Genomic DNA, 19,794 nt, shown 5'->3' on the forward strand with positions numbered 1-19,794 from the left:
GAGTGTGAGACACTTTGCACAAAAATACCTAACAGACATGATCTGTATGCACCTTCCTTTAAAAATACTTCCTTTAAAAATACTTCACTGTTGACAGTGAATTGACCTTATTTAGGAATGCATATTTAATTTAAACTGCAATCATGTTAAGACTAATAATGTCCAATATGCTATATATTCCTCCACTCTAAGTAATGCAATGAAGATGAGGGGACGTTATTCTAACTTTTCAAGTCCTTTCAGCTGGAGTAAAGTTTGCAAGCGAGTAAATACAAGTCTTCCACAAAGCTGCTGAATTTTATGTGCTGTTAAATCTAAATCGTGCCCCAGAGTACACTGTGCAGTTCTCAAATAAAAGTAACTCCTTAGTAAAGACACCAGGTATAAAATGACTCGAGACATGTTCCTTCTGGCATTGATGGCATGACTCACTGGCTGCTGTCTCCTGTTTTCTGCAATCCTTTGCTTTCACCATTTCTCTCAAATGTATCTGTCGCTCTTATTCACTATTTCTGTCTATGTCTGTCTCTCTCTCTCTCCAGGCAGACGTTTTTTCTGAGGCCTCTGTAAATCTGCATGCAGCTGATCACTGTCCTCCCAGACTCCCCTTCCTCTCGCATCCTCCTCACCTGCTGTAAACAGACCTCCTGTGTCTTTTTTAGGCACCCTGCTTGTTTTCTTCGATCCTTTCTCGTTTCTGTATTATGACTTGTGGGGTGTAACAGTTTGACAAGCACTGCATCTCAAATGCCTGACCTGGCAACCTACACCTGTGATGCTGCTGCACCCCCTCCCCCATGACTTGAAATATGAAGGGACCACAAATAGAAAGGTGGGGAAGAGAAAGTGCCGTGTGGTAGGTTTCCACTAGGTTGTGCTGTTTGTCTCAGTGAAAGACTCAGTGAGGGATGTCGGCATTGAGCATTATGATTATTATTAGAACTATCATCAGTGTCATTGATAAACATATGGAAAATCTAAAAGACAAAAAATACTAACAACATGAAAACAGTTTGATCCTTGTGATCACTTTTCTGATATTTATACTTTTCACTGCATGTTGATTTTCAATGTTGGTTGTCAGCATTTTTCAAAAAATATGTATTAAAGAGGAAGAACACTAGTGAAGCAACAATAAACATGTTAAAGTCCCAAAACCAGAATAGAAGATAAGCATCGAGATGTGTGCGCTGTTAGTACCAAATCTCATTAGAAGAACAAAAGCCAACAATGCTCCAAGCTGTCTATCAGAAATCTGTGACCTCCGCAGCCTGTCTGTGGCTCTCAGTAAACAGTCAAAAACAGGTCGTGCCTATATTGTGTCATTTTTCAAAGTGAGTTTCAAAGTAATTCCCCCAAAATGTTTGAGGACTGCTCTTTTTAGCAAATGTTAGTCAGTGTACTTGTTAAGGACTATGTTCAGTCATGGATATAAACACATTTGGTGCTCCGGTGAGCATTTACCGCAGCAGGATGATGTATGCAGGACTTACTAAAAATACTCCACGGTTCATAGTGATCAGGAAAAATGTTAGAAAAGTGTGCGAGTGTGGCTCAGTGATGAGTTTTTGCACAGCACATGAGAAAAAGATATGAGTATTCTTAGTAAATCTACCGACGCCAGCAAACTACACTCACTGGCCACTTTATTAGATATACCTGTTCAACTGCTCATTAAACTAATGCAATGAAGCATCGAGGCAGTTCTTCAGGCAAAAGTGGACCTAACAAAGTGTCCCTTGAGTTTAAAATACTCATATACACATATACTGTGGATGATAGTTGGCCAGGGCTTAATATAGACAATAAACGTATGAGACTCCATAAGACTCTTTAAGGCACAAGTTTGTGCTTTATCAGCCTCAGAGGACACATTGTAGCAAGTTTTAGCTGTGAGCAGAAAGCAAAGACAAAAGCAAATGAAGACAGATTGTTTTGTAAAGACTCATCGTGTAGTTGTAAAGGCAACTTTACGCTGTAAATTATCCCTTAAAACTGCCTGTCAGGGATTGTGCGTGAAATATTTAGTCACTGTCATGTTATGCAAGAGCATGGCAGAGTGGAAAAAGTGTGTAGCAACTATTTTTATACTAGCTGGAAAGAAATATATTATTTATTGTTTGCTCTACTTCAGATATTTACTGGCTATTTATCTCTAATTTATAACGGTTTTCGAGTGAAGCATTATCGTTTTGTTTTGATGTGCAACTGTATTATTTTTATAGTCCCTGTAGTGAATCATAAAGATTTGAGATTTCTGCAGTTTTGTGTGAGAGCCGCCGTTCCAAGAAACGTTTAACAAAATGACTAATCTTACGGTTCTTTGCTGAACCACCTCAGAGTGAAACCAAAGCCCCGACTGTAGTGAGTCACTTAAATAGGATCTTATTCTGTGCGAGCTCTAAGCTCTGCTGGAGACATGAAGCAAGGGTTACTCCAAGTTATCAAGAGCTGATACAATCCTGTCTTATCCTGCTGACTCACACACACACATGCGCACATGGATGTAGCACCTCATCAGCCAGTGAGATATTTGACCTTTGACCCCTAAGTACAGATAATGTATCAGTCCTGTAATGATTGGGTGTAGTCTGAGTTCACTCGCACACTGACCGTCAGTAGCTCCTCGCCACCTGTCACATTCACTCTGTGCACCTCCTGATCAGACACTCAGGATGGAAGGGTCAAGGGTGACAGTGGACATTGAGCTTTGCGTGTTTGTGTGCAGATAAAAGCTGTCTCTCATTAGCAGAGTTTTGCACCTGCTTCTAACCAAAATGGACCAGTAATGTGTATCAAAGCAGTCTACAGGTTAGTGTGCATGAACAACATATTTGTCTTTAAGTGGACGAAGGAAGGAGTTTTATTTTCTGAAGTGCACAACAGTGTGGCCGTGTTGCAGACATACACATTTCCTGTGCTGTGTGGTTGCTCAGATACGTCTACTTCACCCTGTAATAGTGTTTTTCTACAATGTTATAACAAACATAGACTGTATATAAAAGATGGACATAGTCACCACATCACCCAGTGGTTTGTAAAGTTCTGCCATGAAGTCTTGAACTGAGCTTGTTGGCCTTCTCTGTGTTTTTGCTCGTAGTCTGGTTTCAAGAGTTGATGCCCCTGCTCTAAAGTATCCCCAGCTTTCTCTTTCTTTTTGATTCTAATCAGAACTATAATTGATAAAATGAACAACATATCGTATTTGATAAGAACTGAAGTGTGAGAGTTAAGAGTTATCAATAAGAGTTATCAGGAAAGTGTTTACTGAGGTAATGGAGGGAGGGAACTGAGGGTCGCTTTCACATCAGAGTGTATAGACCTCTACATAATGTGACATTTTATTGAACCCTGAGGAGTCAGACAGACTGCAGGTTTGATCCACTCCGGCTTCACTTTTCAGACTCTGCAGCTATGTCCTCCTTTCATATTCAGTATATGATGAAAAACATAAGGATTTATCTACGTGATATGGTTTAGTACCATTACCTAACCTGCTTATGCTTTAATGGGTCAGGCGGGTGGGGTGTGGTGCTAAGGTTACCAGTCAACACACAGAGACGGGCTCACATCCACACCTTTAGACAATTAGGTCACCAATTAACCCAGCTTATGGATGTCTTTTAATATCCTAATTTTAACTAACTGGCACCATAAAGTATTTAATTACTATACTACTATATTTTTTACGGTTGTCCCTCTTTAACACAAAGATGTTACTTGTAACAGATAATTATTATTACAGGACTGAGGTTGAGTGAAATGTGTGTAGCATTCTAATTATTATTACATCCCTTTAATTGCCCTTTAAATCTGAGTATTTTTTTCATCATCTGTCTTTTTAAAAGGTAATAAAAGGCCACTGAACTTTTGAAGTTGTGTGTGTTTACATAACCTATAGAAACCGCGAGCTGAACATAAATGGCCTTTCTCGTCAGCACGCTGTCGCTGAAAACAGCCTCCTGCACTGTGGTTGCTCATCAAACTGGGAGTGTCTGCGTTTATTTTATTTTTAAAAAACAATTGTTCTGTTTGTCTTAAAGTAATTGTAACAAATCTAAAAAAATATTCCGACAAGATCAAAGAATTGTGATACTGTATCCTGAACATGCAGAAAGAGGACTGCAGGAATGGCCGAGCGGTTAAAAAAAGACAGAGGCGAAGTGTCTGTGTTTATTTGTACAACAGTGTGTTGTTTTGTTTGTTTATGGCGTGTGATTTAGTGCATGAACTACTCTCTTCTGTAGCTGCTGAGAAACAGCGCTGTTATTTCATGAACTCACCTTTCAATAAATATGATGCTGTGCACAGAGGATTACCACACGCTCTTGTCATTATTCTTCTTTAATGTTATTTGTAAAAGCCAAATAAAACATTATAACGTCAGTAACCTCTGCAGCTCGCAGCCCAGGAGAGAAGCAGGAGAGATAAAGCAGCTTTAAAAACAGCTGCACCAGTGAGGTCAGTGGGACCTCACAACAAATCCCCAGCAAAATACTGGAATTAACATTACCTTGACCCCTCAATAAAGTCTTGTAAAATGTGAGCTTATTAAATTATTATTAAAAATGTACATTATAATGATGTTATGTTATAATGATTTTCTGCCATTTTGTTCAAACTATATTTATCTAGTGTAATCGTAGCGCTGTCAAAGTTCAATATTTTGATTTTTGAAACGAGGACACCAAACAAACCGTACAGTTTGTTCGAGAACACGTTTTCAATTTAACAGTTTCACATCAAGTTGAACGAGCACAAAGTTTGGGGGGATTGTTTTAAATCAAAATAAATCATTCTAACCTTGTATGTATTTATTTGAAAATAGTATTTATAAAGAGTTTGTTTTTCTTTACTCCTGCAGAAAGTAATTTTGTACATGTATCATTAGTTTAAACCGAGAGATACATTTCATATAAATGGACAAATACATTAATACAGTACATATATCTTTGTGTCCTGGGTTTGAATTCACCAGCAACAAACTGACAGCCCTCAGGTTATACACCGCGACTCTGACATGGATGACTGGATGGACAGACAGACAGCATTCCTCTGGAAATGTTTTGAGCTTTGAACAAATATTTATTTCCACAATGTACAATTCTCTCAAGTTCACCAGTTACTCCTGAAACACACACACTTTTGCCCAGTTCATTCATTATCTACTCTAAAGTGGAAACATTGTTTCCACACACAGCTGTGCTTTAACAATAAGCAACACGCTTTTCCAAATAAGAGCATATTTGTAGATGCTAAATAGACCTGTGATATTTACTATTTTGGTTTGAAGTTTGACCCAGATTATATACCTTTAACGTAGTGCACAAAATACATGATATGAATGAAATTTGTATTAAGTACCTTGGATAAGTGAGACATTAGGGCACAGTCCAGTGTTGTGCATGACCTCATGAGTCCAGCCAAGGAGGTAAAGTTTGATTGGGCAATGGATTCCCTGGGCCAGGAGCCATGAGGGTAAAGTGCATCAGGAGGGGACACAGATCATAAGACTTGCATCATACTTAACAGTCAGTGTCAGTGGAAACTGACTGAAACAGAGGAGTGGACCTGTGCACTGCTGAGTGGACCTGAACTTAAAACACTGTGAGTACACATCTAATGCATATTTATAGATCATGTCACATCTACCCGACACAGTGATGTCTGACATTTGACACTTGTATTATTTAAACGAATGATAAATCTGCAGTTTCTGCTGTGGGCAATTTTTAAATTAGTAGGAAACGCTCGACATGAGTGTTGTAGCCAACACTGAACATTAAAGAAGATCAGAGGTCTTGAAGCATCGTGCTGGATATAAATTTTATATAATGATGGCAGAACTGAGTTATTGAGTTCAAGGGTTCTTCTGTGAATGGGCTATTAAACCGATGCATGTACCTCTAACCACACAGGCAGTTTTTCATGTAGGTAAAAGTAGGTCATGAACCCAAATATGATTTTTAAAACAGCTCTATGAGTAATGTTTTCGTAACAGATCATAGATTTTGCTGAAAATCTATTAGTACTGGCTGCTCATGAAATTAAGTGAAGCATCAGTTTAGCATTTTGACAAAGGGAGACAAAGTTCATCAATACAACAAATCAAAAGGAAAGTAACAGCTGCTCGGGCTCAAGTAGAAAAGAGGTCAAGCCAATAAATATTTTCTTAAACATGACATAGACTCATTAATAATCTTAGAGTTGTTACAATAAGGATGATTTGCTTTAAAAACCCCATATGACTGTGTCTGCAGCTGCACAGCGTCTAATCTGAATTTCTTTTTGACGCGTATCTGTTTAATGGAGGAATGACCAGAATGTATGGGTCACTAATGAGGTCAATGACTGTTTTTTACCCCACAATGCAACCTCTCTGCTGTAGCTTATCTCTTATAACCTGCAGTGGAGACGCGGATCTTTATCATTTGTTTAGATTGTTTAGCTTGAACTGCAGTGACTTGTGGCTTGTTGTGGAAAACCACTGTGGGTAACCACTGTTCCACAACACCGAGCTTACAGGTGCCTTTATCCGGACAAGCAGTTCACTTTTTCAGTTTTGGATTCACACGATTGGTTTCACTACACCGGCACTGAGGCTCATCAGGAATGATAATAATCTCTGACATGAGGCAACCAGCCAGCAACGAGCCAGTGACCTGATGTAATTTTTCAATTTATCGTGGAAGATCCTCTCACGTTATTAAACTTTAACAAAAAGCTAAAGCCAGGTTGAATCTCGTGGCAATTGTGGCAGCTGCTGCACTGCTGCTGGTAGGCTGAAACACACAGGTAAACAGTAAAGTACTGGCAGCTAGACTCATTAAACTCTCTTACTTAATGGAAACAGTTTTTTCTCCACTAAAATAAAAATATGCGTTGTATCGAATATAAACTTTAACCTCCTAAGACCCGAACTCTTCCACGGCATGCATTTTTAATTTCTCTTTGATACTTGGTCACATTGGGGCCCGATGAATGTAAACCACCTTATTACCTTACCTTATTTTTGTTTTTAAGAAAAATAAGAGCCACATATGAGGATATTCGTTTAAAATTTTGATACAACAGTAGCAGTATAACGTCCTCGTAAGTGGATATCAGGCCCTTGTAGAGCAAAATTGAGTATTTTGGTCTAAATAACCCAAAAATGTGATGTCCACATATGTGGACGCCAGGTCCTAGGAGGTTAATAGTGAGTCTTATTTTAATTTTGCATTTATTGCTGTGAATTCAGTCTTTCGTGAACTGCGACAAGGTAATTCCCTCTTCTACTTGCAGTTTACCGATATAGAAATACTTCAAGTTGAAAAATTGCTCCTGAGGTCTTTACCTTTAACGCTTCTTAGCCACACAGACACTGGAAACATCACACATCCACAACATTCAAAGTGAAAACACAAAATAATAACATATACCCATCATAACACTAATTCTAAATGAAGGATTTAAACTTAAACATTCATGTGTGTCTTACTAATGTGCAAAACTATACCAGTAAAAGTTGCTTACTGTTTATAGGCTGTTCTCCACAAAGCATTTACAACATTTGGCGCGTTTGCAAAGAATGATATATTAATGCACACAGCTTATTTTAGTTTAACATAAATGCGTTACAGTTATACTCACCACAATTCACCTAGAAGATTTCGGCATGAGCTATACACATGGAATAAATAAAAGCATTACATCACTCACTTTGACAGGCATCAGTACGACAGCACGTGCGTTCATTGAAAACAGACTAACCTCCAGTCGTGAGGGTAGCCATGACGACCAAGGAGGCCGATAGCAGGGTGTATAATCGGAAGATCAAGCCCCGACAGTCATCTGACAACTCAAGCTCTGGTATGGACAAAATACTGTTTTATACTGTAAGCTGATCTTTCAGTTCTGTCTATTTTTACACAGTTTTAGGTGAAAGATATATTCAGTATATTTAAAAGTTTAGCGAACGATGTGAGAAACATCTGTTCTTCTCTCTGCAGCTGGCAATCATGATAAGGTGGTGGAAGAAGATGCGAGGCAGTGGGAACGATGTACTGAGGTATTTCATCACTGTTTCTTTAAACGGTGGATGAAAGTAGGAAAGTGGTTTACAAAGGCAACACAGTTACTGAAACGTGATTTGAAAGAAATGATTTTTTCCTCTTGTAGAAGATCAAAATAAAAGTCATGGAGCAGGTCCAGGATCAGCTCAATGAAATTCTAGACAGAGTTCTGACTGAGTCCGTCCAGTCCCTCTCCAACACCCAATCAACAGTAAATGGAAAGACAAAAAATATAAGCTCATCCAGGTAAGAATGAGACACAAATTGGTCTGTTGGTCACCATATTTTTTTATGCTAATCACTGAAGTGTGTGACTGTTTTTCTGTTTATGCTTTGTGTCAGATCTCAGAGAATGGATGATGGCAAAGTGTTTATGGCCAGGGCGTCACTGCTGGAGTGAGTATAAAAGATGTGAAAACACCCAAATTAAATCAGAGTTGGGTTTAACACAAGGGTTTAACATCTACAGATTGTCAGTGTACATAGTTTTCAAATAGAAAATTCTAATTTAATTGGATATATGCATGGTTTATGCATTTTATTAGGTTATTCAACTGCTCGTTAATGGATTTATTTGATCAGCGCATCAAATGCACATTTAGGCATGTAGATATGGACAAGGTGACCTGCTGAAGTTCAAAGTGAACACAAGAATGAGAAAAAAAAATGATTTAGGTGACTTTTAACGTGGCATGGTTGTTTATGCCAGACAGGCTGGTCTGAATGAAGCTGTTGACTTACTGGGATTTTCCCACACACATCTCGATGGTTCCCAGAGAATGGGTCAAAAAAGCAGATGGGCTTACAGGAGCAGAAAGTTCACTTGGGCTCCTGATCATACCGGACATACAGACTGAACAATGGAGACTGAAAAAACGTTGCCTAAATCTAAAGTTTAAATATATGCTGCTATATTCAGATGGTCAGAATTTGGTGTAAACGGCATGAAGAATGTATTCATCCCGTTTGTGTCTATGGGTCAGGCTGGTGATGCTTTGATGATGGGGGGTATAATTTTGGCACACCTTGGGCCCCTTAGTACCAAGTGGCCATCATTTAAATGTGACAGCCTACCTACGCATCATTACTGACCCTCTCCATCCCTTTATGACTGTCTACTCATCTACTGATGGCTGCTTCCAGCAGCATAAACATGAGCCATCTGTACTCAAATGTCCTGCACAGTCACATGCCATCTCAATCCGAGAGCACCTTTGGTTTGTGATGGAACATGAGATTTACCTCATGCATCAGATAAGTCTGATGCTGTCGCTTCAATATGGCCTTAAATCTCTGAGGAACGTCCCCGGTACCTTCATGAATCGGCGACACAAAAGGGAGTCCAACCCAGAGCTAGCAAGGCGCACCCAATCAAACTGCAAACTTAGATGGGACTAGCACGTTTTTGTAAACCTTTACAATATTCACAGCAGAGTTCGCACAGATTTATCAAACATGGGGCCATTTTATTGATTTTGTTGTGTATTTATTTGTGTCTTTCCTCTTCTTTCTCAGCGAACTGTTCGAGATCAGCCACATCCGGACCATTTACCACATGTTCATAGCTGTTCTCATCATTTTCTTTTTGAGCACTCTGGCTGTTGACTACATCGATCAGGGCAGGTCAGTGGGACACGTGGATGTGTGTGTGTGTGTGTGTGGTACTGCCATGTGTCAAACTCTTTAACCCTGAACCAAATCTAACAGAAACTCAATTAATCCAAGACTTCCTGTTCTCTTATCTCCCGCCTTCCTTGCCCCTCTGCTCATCTGGTAGCAGAAAGATAACGAATCAACTCCTCTGAGTATTTCTTCTCTTGCTTTGGGCAGTGTCGTAATGATTTGGTTTTTGTTTGCAGTTGCAAATGTTCCTCATTTGAGCTAGTGCCAGTGGGCAACTCTGCTGTGTGCAAATGATTTGATCCATTCAGCTTCAGTTAACAGTGAATTTTTATTTACATGCGCTAAATAATGGTACACAAATAATACTATCACACTTGTGACACTGTTCTTTAAAAAAAAAGACACAGCTGTAAGTGTGTGTTTAAAATCTATTAATATCATCACTGGAGGGGCCTTTTGGATGAAAGAATGTCAGAGGAAAAATATTCAATGGCGTTCACGATTCGAGCAATGAAAAGAAAACCCAGCTGTGTTTGAATACAATCAAAGTGGTTTCCAATACATAATAAATAATGAATATGATTTGTGTTTTGTTCTTTATTTCTTTATTTGTTGGTTTTCAATCCCAGGTTAGTGTTGGAGTTTGACCTGCTGTTCTACGCCTTTGGGAAGCTGGGGACGGTCACTGTAGCCTGGGCCATCATGTTTTCTTACACCCTGAGCGTTCCCTATTACACCCTGCTGTTTTGGGGCTCTTTGTACCACAAAGTCCCCTCCAAGATGGGGCTGTCTCTGGGGATGGGGCTGATCCTGTATCTCATACAGACCTGCATACTTGGAGTCTTCCCCATCTATGTTGTTGTGCACCACCAGTTGCCACCTGCATCACGGTTTATTGTGATACTGGAACAGGTGAGTCTGTCACATGTGCAGCCGCTCATTTTTTCATTTACTGCATATTCAGTGTAAAGAGCTACTTTGTGTTCAAATGCAACAGAAAAAAAAAAGATTATTGGTAATGACCTGTGCTAGAAACACACTGTATCATAGATAACATTACACACATATTCACTGGCAATCATAGGTAATCCAAATTGTAGAAGCAGTAATTCACTGCCCTCAGCTGGAACATTGTGATAAAGATAGCCTGCTAGCCAGAGATGGGAGCTTTCCAACTGGAAAGTCACCAAAGGAGAAAGCATCTCTGGCAGCAGATCTCACTGCAGCCAGCATTTGAACATCACAAACCCATACACTAATACCTCCTCATCCTCTTTATCACATCGGCCCCGGCCTCCAAAATCAGTCTTAGCACTAAAATCATTTTAGCTCTGTTTGATGGAGTGAGATAATCTCGGTGCTTAGATGCTTCTGGGAAACCTGGCCATGATCCTCATCTGACTGAGTCCAATCAGTCTTTTTTGTATTTACATGATGTTCATGGCATTTTAAAACTGCTGAGTTTGATGCAGAAATTAAATATTCAAACTCCCTGAATTGCCCCAAAATGCGGTTCACTGCTGCTTTATGATGCTCCCTGCTCTACGCAGATTGATTGTGCATCATCTCTGAACTGCAGTTTATGACAAATTAAGCCAAGTTCTGCAACTGTGCTGCTCTCTGTCCCACCATGCTGCACTGCTTCATGTTTGATGGGAGTGCACATAAATCATGAGTCAACAACAAAAGAGAAACAAAAAAGAAAAAAAGAGATGTGAGTATCTGGATGTTTCATTTCGGGCAGCTTGTCAGTTCTTGGAGTGAAGACAAACATCTACAGTAGAAGCAGCTAATACTGATACACTGTCTCCCTTCACGTAATAACTGTATCCATTTTCTCCAGATTCGATTCCTGATGAAAACCTACTCGTTCTTAAGAGAAACGGCTCCTGTTATCATGAAGAATGCTCCAAAGGAAGGTATTGTATTGAAGTCCGGTGTATTTTCTCTCCGGGCGCTATCATTACTCACAGTGACACTCCCGGAAACAAGGGGGGAAAATGACTTAAGCAGAACTCTGCAGGTTACCTATGTAATAACTTTAAAACTAACAATGAATCTGCAGCTAGAGATGCTCTTGTACAGGTCTGTTAGTGGGAGATAAAAATATGAAACATGAGGGGAGACCAAGAGCAAAAACATGAATACTTAAAACAAATGCCCCCTGGAGAAAACTGTAGTCCTGACTTAAGTAGTAAAACTGACATAAAATCGAAATGGAAGTTAAGATCATTTCTTCACACAGAAGGTCCGTTAAATACATTTTTTATAGAGCAGGGCTGTAATACAAGTGTTTAAAGGACGCCACACTAGCTGGAACAAACTACAGCAAACCATTTAGTAAAACTGATGAGTCTTTAAGGCAGATAATTTGGTATAATGGCTTAATGATTCAGCGACAACCCGAGTGTTGTTTAATTTTTAAAGATGGCCACTTGTTTACAGGTTCTTGCATTAAAGGCACAGTGAAGCTGTGAAATTAAATGAATAATGAATGACTCAACAAGACTTTAATGTGAAGCCACTTTTAAAATAACTTAAAGGTTTTGGACACAAACATGATGGCCACACTAACAGCGTTGTCTTTGTCTTTTCAGGAGAAAATCACAGATTCCCAACATTTTCCAGCTATTTGTACTTCCTCTTCTGTCCAACGCTCATTTACAGGGAATCATACCCTCGGTAGGATATATTAACCCCTCATTTTGGCTGGTTATTTATGCTCTTCTGTTCTAGTAATTATCAAAAATATCTATGTCCAGTTTTCATTAAAACTGGAGGTTCTGTCATGTGACACAAACTCACAAAGCCAGCAGTGACTTTCTTTTTTATTCATTACAGCATCAAATCCCATCTCTCAGAATCTATAGCTCAGCAGCTACAAACATAAATCTAACGACGGCTGAAAAACAACAAGATGCAGTTACAAGCAGTCATGTTGATCTGAGATTAGATGCATTGTGGAATCCCTAATCTGGACTGCGACACTAGAGACAAATTCAGGCAACATGAAAACTGATAAAAATTTGAGAACAGAGCACACATTAAGAATAATCTTGCATCTGAAATTTATGAAATGTCCGTTTGTTGCAGAAATCGCCACATACGATGGAACTATGTTGGCATTACTCTTGGCATGGTGAGATAAAATGTTGCTTTCCTATTTATAATTCAGCCCTTTTGCTTTGAATATCTAACAAAAGACTTGGTAGTGTCTGCTGACCTAAAAAGAAGTTTTACTTCTGTATACTGAAATAATCTGAAGTAATAATATATCCCTGATCGCAGTTATCGCTAAGCCATTTCCACATTTGTACTTCTGATTCTCGTGTGTGTTCTCCGTTTCATTTCCTCTTTTATGGGATGTTCTCGAACCTCTTTGATGTTCCCTTTGCAGATTTTGGGGTGCCTGTTCTACGGCTACTTTATCCTGGTGCGTCTCTGCATGCCGGTCTTTAGAACCCAGACCAACGTGCCTTTCAGTAAACGAACAATGGTTTTGGCTATTTTTCACTCTATATTACCAGGTATGTCCTCTTATTCAAAGAGTCCTCAGCTGTACACACACAAACTCAACGTGGCCTTTTTTCCTCCCTTTTTTCCCCACTTACAGCGTTAGAAAGAAGCTGTGTGCAGGTTAAAGTTCATCTCTGACTCTGATTGTGACATCATTTATGTTTATAACATCCATTATCTCTCATGCGTGTGAGTCAGCACTGGTTAATATTTTACTAAGCCTGCAATGTAGGAAAGGACTCCAGAGTGTCGTTAAGACAGTGATAAGATGAAAGATGCTAACATGAATCTGATACAAGTAATCAAAGGCTGAAATGTTTATGACTCCCTTTGAGTGAAGAGCGAGTTAGTGCAATAGCATCTGTGCCAAGTTACAATTCCTCTGAGAAAACTGGGGGCAATGCCCAAAATAAAATCGCTCCATGCAATTCTCTCCGTCTCTGTGTGTGTGTGTTGCAGGAATAATGCTCCTCCTGCTGTGTTTCTTTGCCTTCCTGCACTGCTGGCTCAACCTCTTCGGGGAGCTCCTGCGTTTTGCTGACAGAATGTTCTATAAGGTGTGCGGCTGATTTTTGTGGACACTTTAATTGGTCCAGTGGTCATTTCCTGTTTCTGTGCTGTAGACTCATTATTTTCTGAAATGCTTACTTTTACAGACAAGCAAATTCTGATTAATGACAAGTGAAATGGCAGCAGGGTGACCTGGTGGTCCCCAAACAGTTTTACTTTTCCATCGCTGAATCCTGTTGATTTATATAGCTCTTGAGCAAGAGCTGAAAATACTTGCTTATAGTGGTTGGCCACTTTCACTTCCACAAATCTTATTCGCTTATGGCACTCTAAGTACGCCTGAGAGTTTGAATGAATTTAGCTATAAAAGATACCAAGGCACTTGGGGGAATGTGGGGCAGGATTTTACCAGAAAACGTCTGTGTGGTTGTGAGTGAGACTTTTCTTCACTCTTATGTATTTTCGTCATAATCATACTCTAAGGTTAGCCATGGGGCTTTTTGTAGGTTTGTGCAAAAAATGGATGTAAGACAGCGAGACAGTGTTTTGCAAATTTCATTTTTGTTTTAAAAATGCTAAATAATCTTGAAAAGATTCTAGTGTGTGTATTTTATGTTAATTACAGGAGTTGATTCACCTAATTTACAATGTGGCTACAAATTGTTCTTAACCTTTAAACCTCTTATCTGCCCTAGATGCATGTCTGTGATGGCACTTTATTGGTTTAATAATGTTCAAATGACACTGCTTGTCAGCTGAAACAGTTGGGACAAACGTGCATAGACTGTATATAAATGATGGCCATGCCACTGTGCCAACACCCATTAGATAGTGAAGTGCTGTTTTGAATCCTTGGGTTGAGCATTTTGGACTTTTCCTATCTTGTTATTTTATAACTGGTAATGACAAGTCGGACTTAGACACTGAGTACACTGCACATGACTCACAAGGAAGCCACACCCTAAAGCATACCCTCTTTTGTCAACAACTCTAAATCCGACTATAAATGACAGAATGAGCAGCATGGTGTATTAAATCAAACAATATAACCGTTAGATTGTGTTTAAGAAGTCACATTTTTTATAGTCAGTTTGCAACCAGTTGAGTCGCCTCCTGCTGGTCATTGAAAAGAATGCATGCATTGGCTTTGTTTTTCTCACATCTGAAATTTATGTGCAGCTTTTATAGAAAGGTGTCGCACACAATCAGAGATTGCACCGAGGTGTCTGTTTAAACTGATGAAGATTAAACCAGTATACCCACCCAGGAACTTGATGCACTGTGCAGAACTGCATTGCTTTCACCTCCAAGACCCATTTACAAATCCTTAGTTGTAGGGTTTGGTATACGCTAAGATGTTTTATTAATAGCGAATCTCTCATCAGTAGAAATAGATGATCAATAATAAACATTCACTCCTATTCAGCCCTTTTTCTTGATGTTTTTATTCTGATGAGTGACTCATCCTCTGTTGTTTTTTCAGGACTGGTGGAACTCTACGTCTTTTGCTAACTATTACCGTACCTGGAACATAGTGGTTCATGACTGGCTGTATTACTATGGCTACAGGGACTTTCTTTGGGTGAGCAGAGTACTAATACTGCAGACTAACACATGTATATTGAACAAAACAAATCCCATAACTCTGTTGGTTTCGTCTCTGTTTATAAACCAGCATGTGTGTGGCAATTTAACTGTTGTTAAGTCAGTCTGACCCCTGAACTTTTAGCCAAATCCTCTTTCTGTTCACTCTCCAATCCCTGCAGCTGTCAAATAGGAAATTCCGAACTGCTGCCATGCTCTCGGTTTTCATAGTCTCTGCCGTCGTTCACGAGTATGCTTTGGCCATGGGGTTCGGCTTCTTCTACCCAGTCATGTTCTTGCTCTTTGCCGTCTTTGGAGGTGAGGGGTGTGTTTATTATTCATGGGACAGTTGTTAGCGCAGCATAAGTAACTTGTGTGCTGACCCAGCTACAGAAATTCATTCATTTGCCTAAAAGCCTTTTAAAGGGAGAAAAACACAGACACATTTTTCATGTCTACATTATTACCGCTGATAAAAGCACTGTGTTTGAGATGCCTATCCATAGCTTGTTAAAAATATGTAAACGGCTTTTGCTTTGAAGAGTGTGCCTTCAAACTTTCGAGTTAAATTCTTCAATTATTCACAAAAACACTGTAAAAAGTCTGTTTTTATAGGACTCTCACTCAATGTTTTGGTTTCTTCTCTCTGCGTGTCCTTGTCCCTTTATCGACCTCCTGCTCTCTCAATAACAGATACAAAGAAAGAACCGAAAGCCCATTAACAAATCCCCTTTCCCATCTTCTCTTAGTGGCATTCAACTTCACCATGACCGACAAGCGACAGAGCCCTGTCTGCAACATCATCATGTGGGTGTGTCTCTTCATCGGTCAGGGTGTGCAGGTGTGCCTGTACTGCCAGGAGTGGTACGCCCAGATATACTGCCCACGGACAGGAGTACGTACTCCCACGTTTGACCGAGATCTCTGTTTGTAAAGTTTTTCCTTTATATGTAGAAAATGCCTTTTCTCCTCTCCTCTATAAATAGTTTCTTCATATCATTTAATAGAATCACATAGAAAGCAATCCTAAAAAAGCCATTTTCCCACAATGTCTTACTGGGCTTACGCACAATCTCAAAATACAATCAGCCAGCTCTTCAGAAAGAAGCCATACACAAGTACATTTTATAGCATCAAATGTGGGTCACAAAAGATGCTTTCAGTCAGTTATCTTACTTTACTTCTCTGGATACAGAAGCACAAATTTTGCTAAAATCCATAAAAATTGACAGAAAAAGAGATGAGTGACCTCTTTTTGCAGAAGAATTATGAAGAAATGTGTACTCATGCTAGGAGAATTCACCTCTGAGAGACTTCTTATTGAGTTTGAAGGCATGAAAACAGTTTTATCCCAAACTGCACGAGTAGTGAAGGTTTGTGCAGATCTATCCTGATTTAAAGTTGTGGGTTTCAAATTAAACACCAAGTTATTTTTTTGTAGATGTCATTAGACTGACTTTGACCCCTGCTTTAGATGACCCCTAAATGGAAAATAGGTCAACGGGTGAACAAACTTCAGGCGAGAATGAAAAAACTCATGTACACAAGCACATTACGCAACTACTGCTGGATGTCACACAGATGTCAGCAGCAAAATGAGAGTGGTAACAAACAGCCTCTTCCACTCATTCATTATCTTGACTTAATTGTCTGTTCTCATCCACAGTGATTCATATATTCATTACCGTCCTGCAGACTACATGCATTTGTGTAAACACGTGTACACGTAATCCCGTGCTGCAGATTCACGTGTGTTGAGCAGCAGATGTGAATAAAAGTGTGACATGTTTTTAACACTTTAAAAGTTGCCTTCCGACACCAAGAGTCTGATGAAGTCAGAGATGTAAAGGATTTGCTCGACAGATGGGCTCAGTGCTTACCACACTAGGAACAACTGTATGTCCGTGTATCCCCAGAGGAGGAATCCTCTAAAGCCAGTGGAATAATTCACACACACAATAGCTTAACACAGATAACATCTGTCTACAAATAGAAGTGCTCTGCACAATGAGATTGTAACTTGAGAGAAATGGATGTTAAATCTACTAATAATTTAATAAAATGATTAAAGTTACTAGAAGGAGAAGGAGGAGAAGTGAGGCATGTATATTTGGCCCAATTCTTTTCCTTTTTCTCAACAGAATAGCTTCTGGGAGCTGGTGATGCCTCGATCTTGGTCCTGCAGCTCCCAGAGATGAGGCCATCCCTCTCGCAGGCAGGAGGAATAAATGATGAAGTCTGAAAGTCTGAAAATGAAGATGTAGCTCTGCAAGGCCTGATGGACTGAGTGTGGAAGAGAGCAAGGTTTTCTGTTATCAGTGCGTAAAAGATTTATTGCAGTCAGGATGTTGTGTCACTGAACTATTTCAGGTTTTATTTGTGCAGGTGGTATTTTTATCACTAATATTCATTAAAATGGGCTGTAACCGAGCATGTAGAACATATAGATCAGCGGTCCCCAACCTTTTTTGCGCCACGGACCGGTTTATGCCCAACAATATTTTCACGGACCGGCCTTTAACGTGTCGCGGAAAAATACAACAAAATAAAACTAGTACCGGTACTGAAAAATAGAAGATTTATTTATAACACACGTGAAAAGACCCAGGAAAACGGAGTTAACGATAAAAACGATAACAAAATAACGCTGAAAACTGATAAAAACCACACATTTCACACCTGAGCCTCAACTCTCACGGACCGGTACCAAACGACTCACGGACCGGTGCCGGTCCGAGGCCCGGGGGTTGGGGACCGCTGATATAGAACATCATACCATCCGATAACAACGGCACATAATACAACATGGTAGTTCAGTGAGATTTAGACTTTTGATAGGTGGAGCTAGCCTACTGTAGAGGAGAAAAAAGTACTGTACGAAGCCATACAATATCTTAATAAATAATATTTTTAAGCATTAAATAAATTTAAATATGGTATTAACAAAGCCTTATAGGCTTCAGGTTTATTACAGTTAGAATATTTAATTGCATTTCTTGCCCAGCTTATTTTTATTCCAGACAAAACACTTTTGTTCTTTTTGTTATTGTAGATTTTTATATGAGTTTTCTGTTTGTAGGACTGAAAAAAACTTAAAAGTGACAGAAAACTTTAAACAGGCTTTGACAAACACCGGGCACCTGGCCTGCAGTGTGTGTGCGCTGCGTGTTTAATCCTGCCTCGGTTGACATTCAGCTGCCAGGGATTGGCTGGGAAAGCAGGTATCTTAACCAGCCAACCACAGGCTGCACAGCATCTTATCAGTATGCTACAAAGCCTCTGTTTGCCTGCCTGCAACGTCATCCAGGAAGAAGAGGATTACCATTGGTACAGTGTTTGCATTAATGATGTAATGCTCTGTAAACTGATATACTGTAATACCAACGGGGCTCATGGAGGCAAATGCAGAACAGATAGTTTTAGAGTCAGTGTCAAAGCAGAAATGAATGGATTTAGTACATTAAATTTTATGTTTGAAAATTAAATTTGTTTGCATTTTCTTTATTTAAAAAAAAATCTGCATATTGTTTTTTTTTTTTTTATCTCCAGCTTTCATTATCAGGAAATATCTATACATACCTCATTGCCAATAATGAGTCTCTATCTTCTGCACACTGCATATGAATCCAAAAGGGAATAACGCTTTGCAGAAATAAAGATAAAAAAGTGAAATCTCTTGTTATTTAGCCACATAATGTCATGGAAACTGGAAAAGCTTTTTATATAAATTAAGCAGAAATGGAACAGCTGGTAATTCATTTGGTAAATCTTCGTTTTACAATAGGACTTCTATGATTGGGAGAAATATCAACTTTTTCATCTGCTAAAAGCTTCACGGTGTTCACTTGAACAGCAACAGTACAGCCGTGAGCCTTGAAAACAAAAAAACAAAAAAACAAAAAAAAAAAAAGGGCTTAAAGAGGCTAAAATGTTCAATAATCTGAGGGAAACGGCGAGGATGTTACATTTTCTGTAGGTTTTCACAAAGTTTGATCCCACTTACACATACTCACAGCATTATTATACACCCAACAGCCACAGCGTGAAAAACCACCTCCCCTCAGAGTGTGCAGGTCTCCCTCCTGTTACCCAAACTGATCCCTCTGATGACGGACAGACTCTCAGGGGTGTCCTGTGGTGTCTGGATACAGGATATTGATGTTGGATCCTTTCAGTACTCTTGCTTGTGTTTCGCGAGCAGGCCCTGCAGTGCAGGCTCATTGTGTGATGCTTGGTTTGCAACAGTGTTTATTCCATTAGTGCATGTTGAAAGAGCTTCCAGATAAATGCCAGAACATACTGTAGCACGAGAAGTAACTTTTTTTTTTTTACCTTACCCGCAATATTTTAAACCCCTGACAGGCTATGTGTTCAAAAATATTATTTTTAGTTCCAGTTTTAGTGTCTATTTTCTCCCTATAGTGCTCAACTTAGACCCATGTTACTACACTGCATGCAATTCTCTTTTTCTGTCATTAAATTATGAATTTCTCACAAGATACAAATT

General features: G+C 39.4%; 2 protein-coding genes across 3 annotated transcripts in view; both read left to right on the forward strand.

Annotated features, from left to right (window-relative positions):
- Positions 1-4,313, forward strand: part of kif5ab (kinesin family member 5A, b) — a 72,601-nt gene extending 68,288 nt beyond the window's left edge. For both annotated transcript variants that reach the window (XM_004547696.4, XM_004547697.4), the window contains exon 29: positions 543-4,313. The gene's annotated coding sequence lies outside the window, so the exon portion shown is untranslated. The remainder of the gene's footprint in view (positions 1-542) is intronic.
- A 729-nt stretch (positions 4,314-5,042) lies between these two features.
- soat2 (sterol O-acyltransferase 2) lies at positions 5,043-18,772 on the forward strand. Its single transcript, XM_004547699.5, has 16 exons — positions 5,043-5,607; positions 7,710-7,851; positions 7,992-8,050; positions 8,161-8,300; positions 8,397-8,450; positions 9,570-9,677; positions 10,307-10,589; positions 11,521-11,596; positions 12,275-12,359; positions 12,771-12,816; positions 13,075-13,204; positions 13,653-13,750; positions 15,187-15,285; positions 15,470-15,605; positions 16,037-16,182; positions 17,429-18,772. Exons 2-16 carry the CDS (start codon positions 7,773-7,775, stop codon positions 17,483-17,485), a joined length of 1,596 nt encoding a protein of 531 aa, XP_004547756.3. The 5' UTR covers positions 5,043-5,607; positions 7,710-7,772; the 3' UTR covers positions 17,486-18,772.
- The last annotated feature ends 1,022 nt before the right edge of the window (positions 18,773-19,794 follow it).

This window comes from Maylandia zebra, linkage group LG5, assembly GCF_041146795.1.
Source record: "Maylandia zebra isolate NMK-2024a linkage group LG5, Mzebra_GT3a, whole genome shotgun sequence".
In the NCBI taxonomy this organism is placed as follows: domain Eukaryota; kingdom Metazoa; phylum Chordata; class Actinopteri; order Cichliformes; family Cichlidae; genus Maylandia; species Maylandia zebra.

Excerpts from the sequence above, each read along its gene's own strand:
- soat2 (XM_004547699.5), top strand. The coding sequence starts at position 7,773 with ATGACGACCAAGGAGGCCGATAGCAGGGTGTATAATCGGAAGATCAAG. Across the intron at positions 15,606-16,036 it reads GCTCTTTGCCGTCTTTGGAG|TGGCATTCAACTTCACCATG; the intron begins GTGAGGGGTGTG and ends ATCTTCTCTTAG. Across the intron at positions 16,183-17,428 it reads TATACTGCCCACGGACAGGA|AATAGCTTCTGGGAGCTGGT; the intron begins GTACGTACTCCC and ends TTTTCTCAACAG.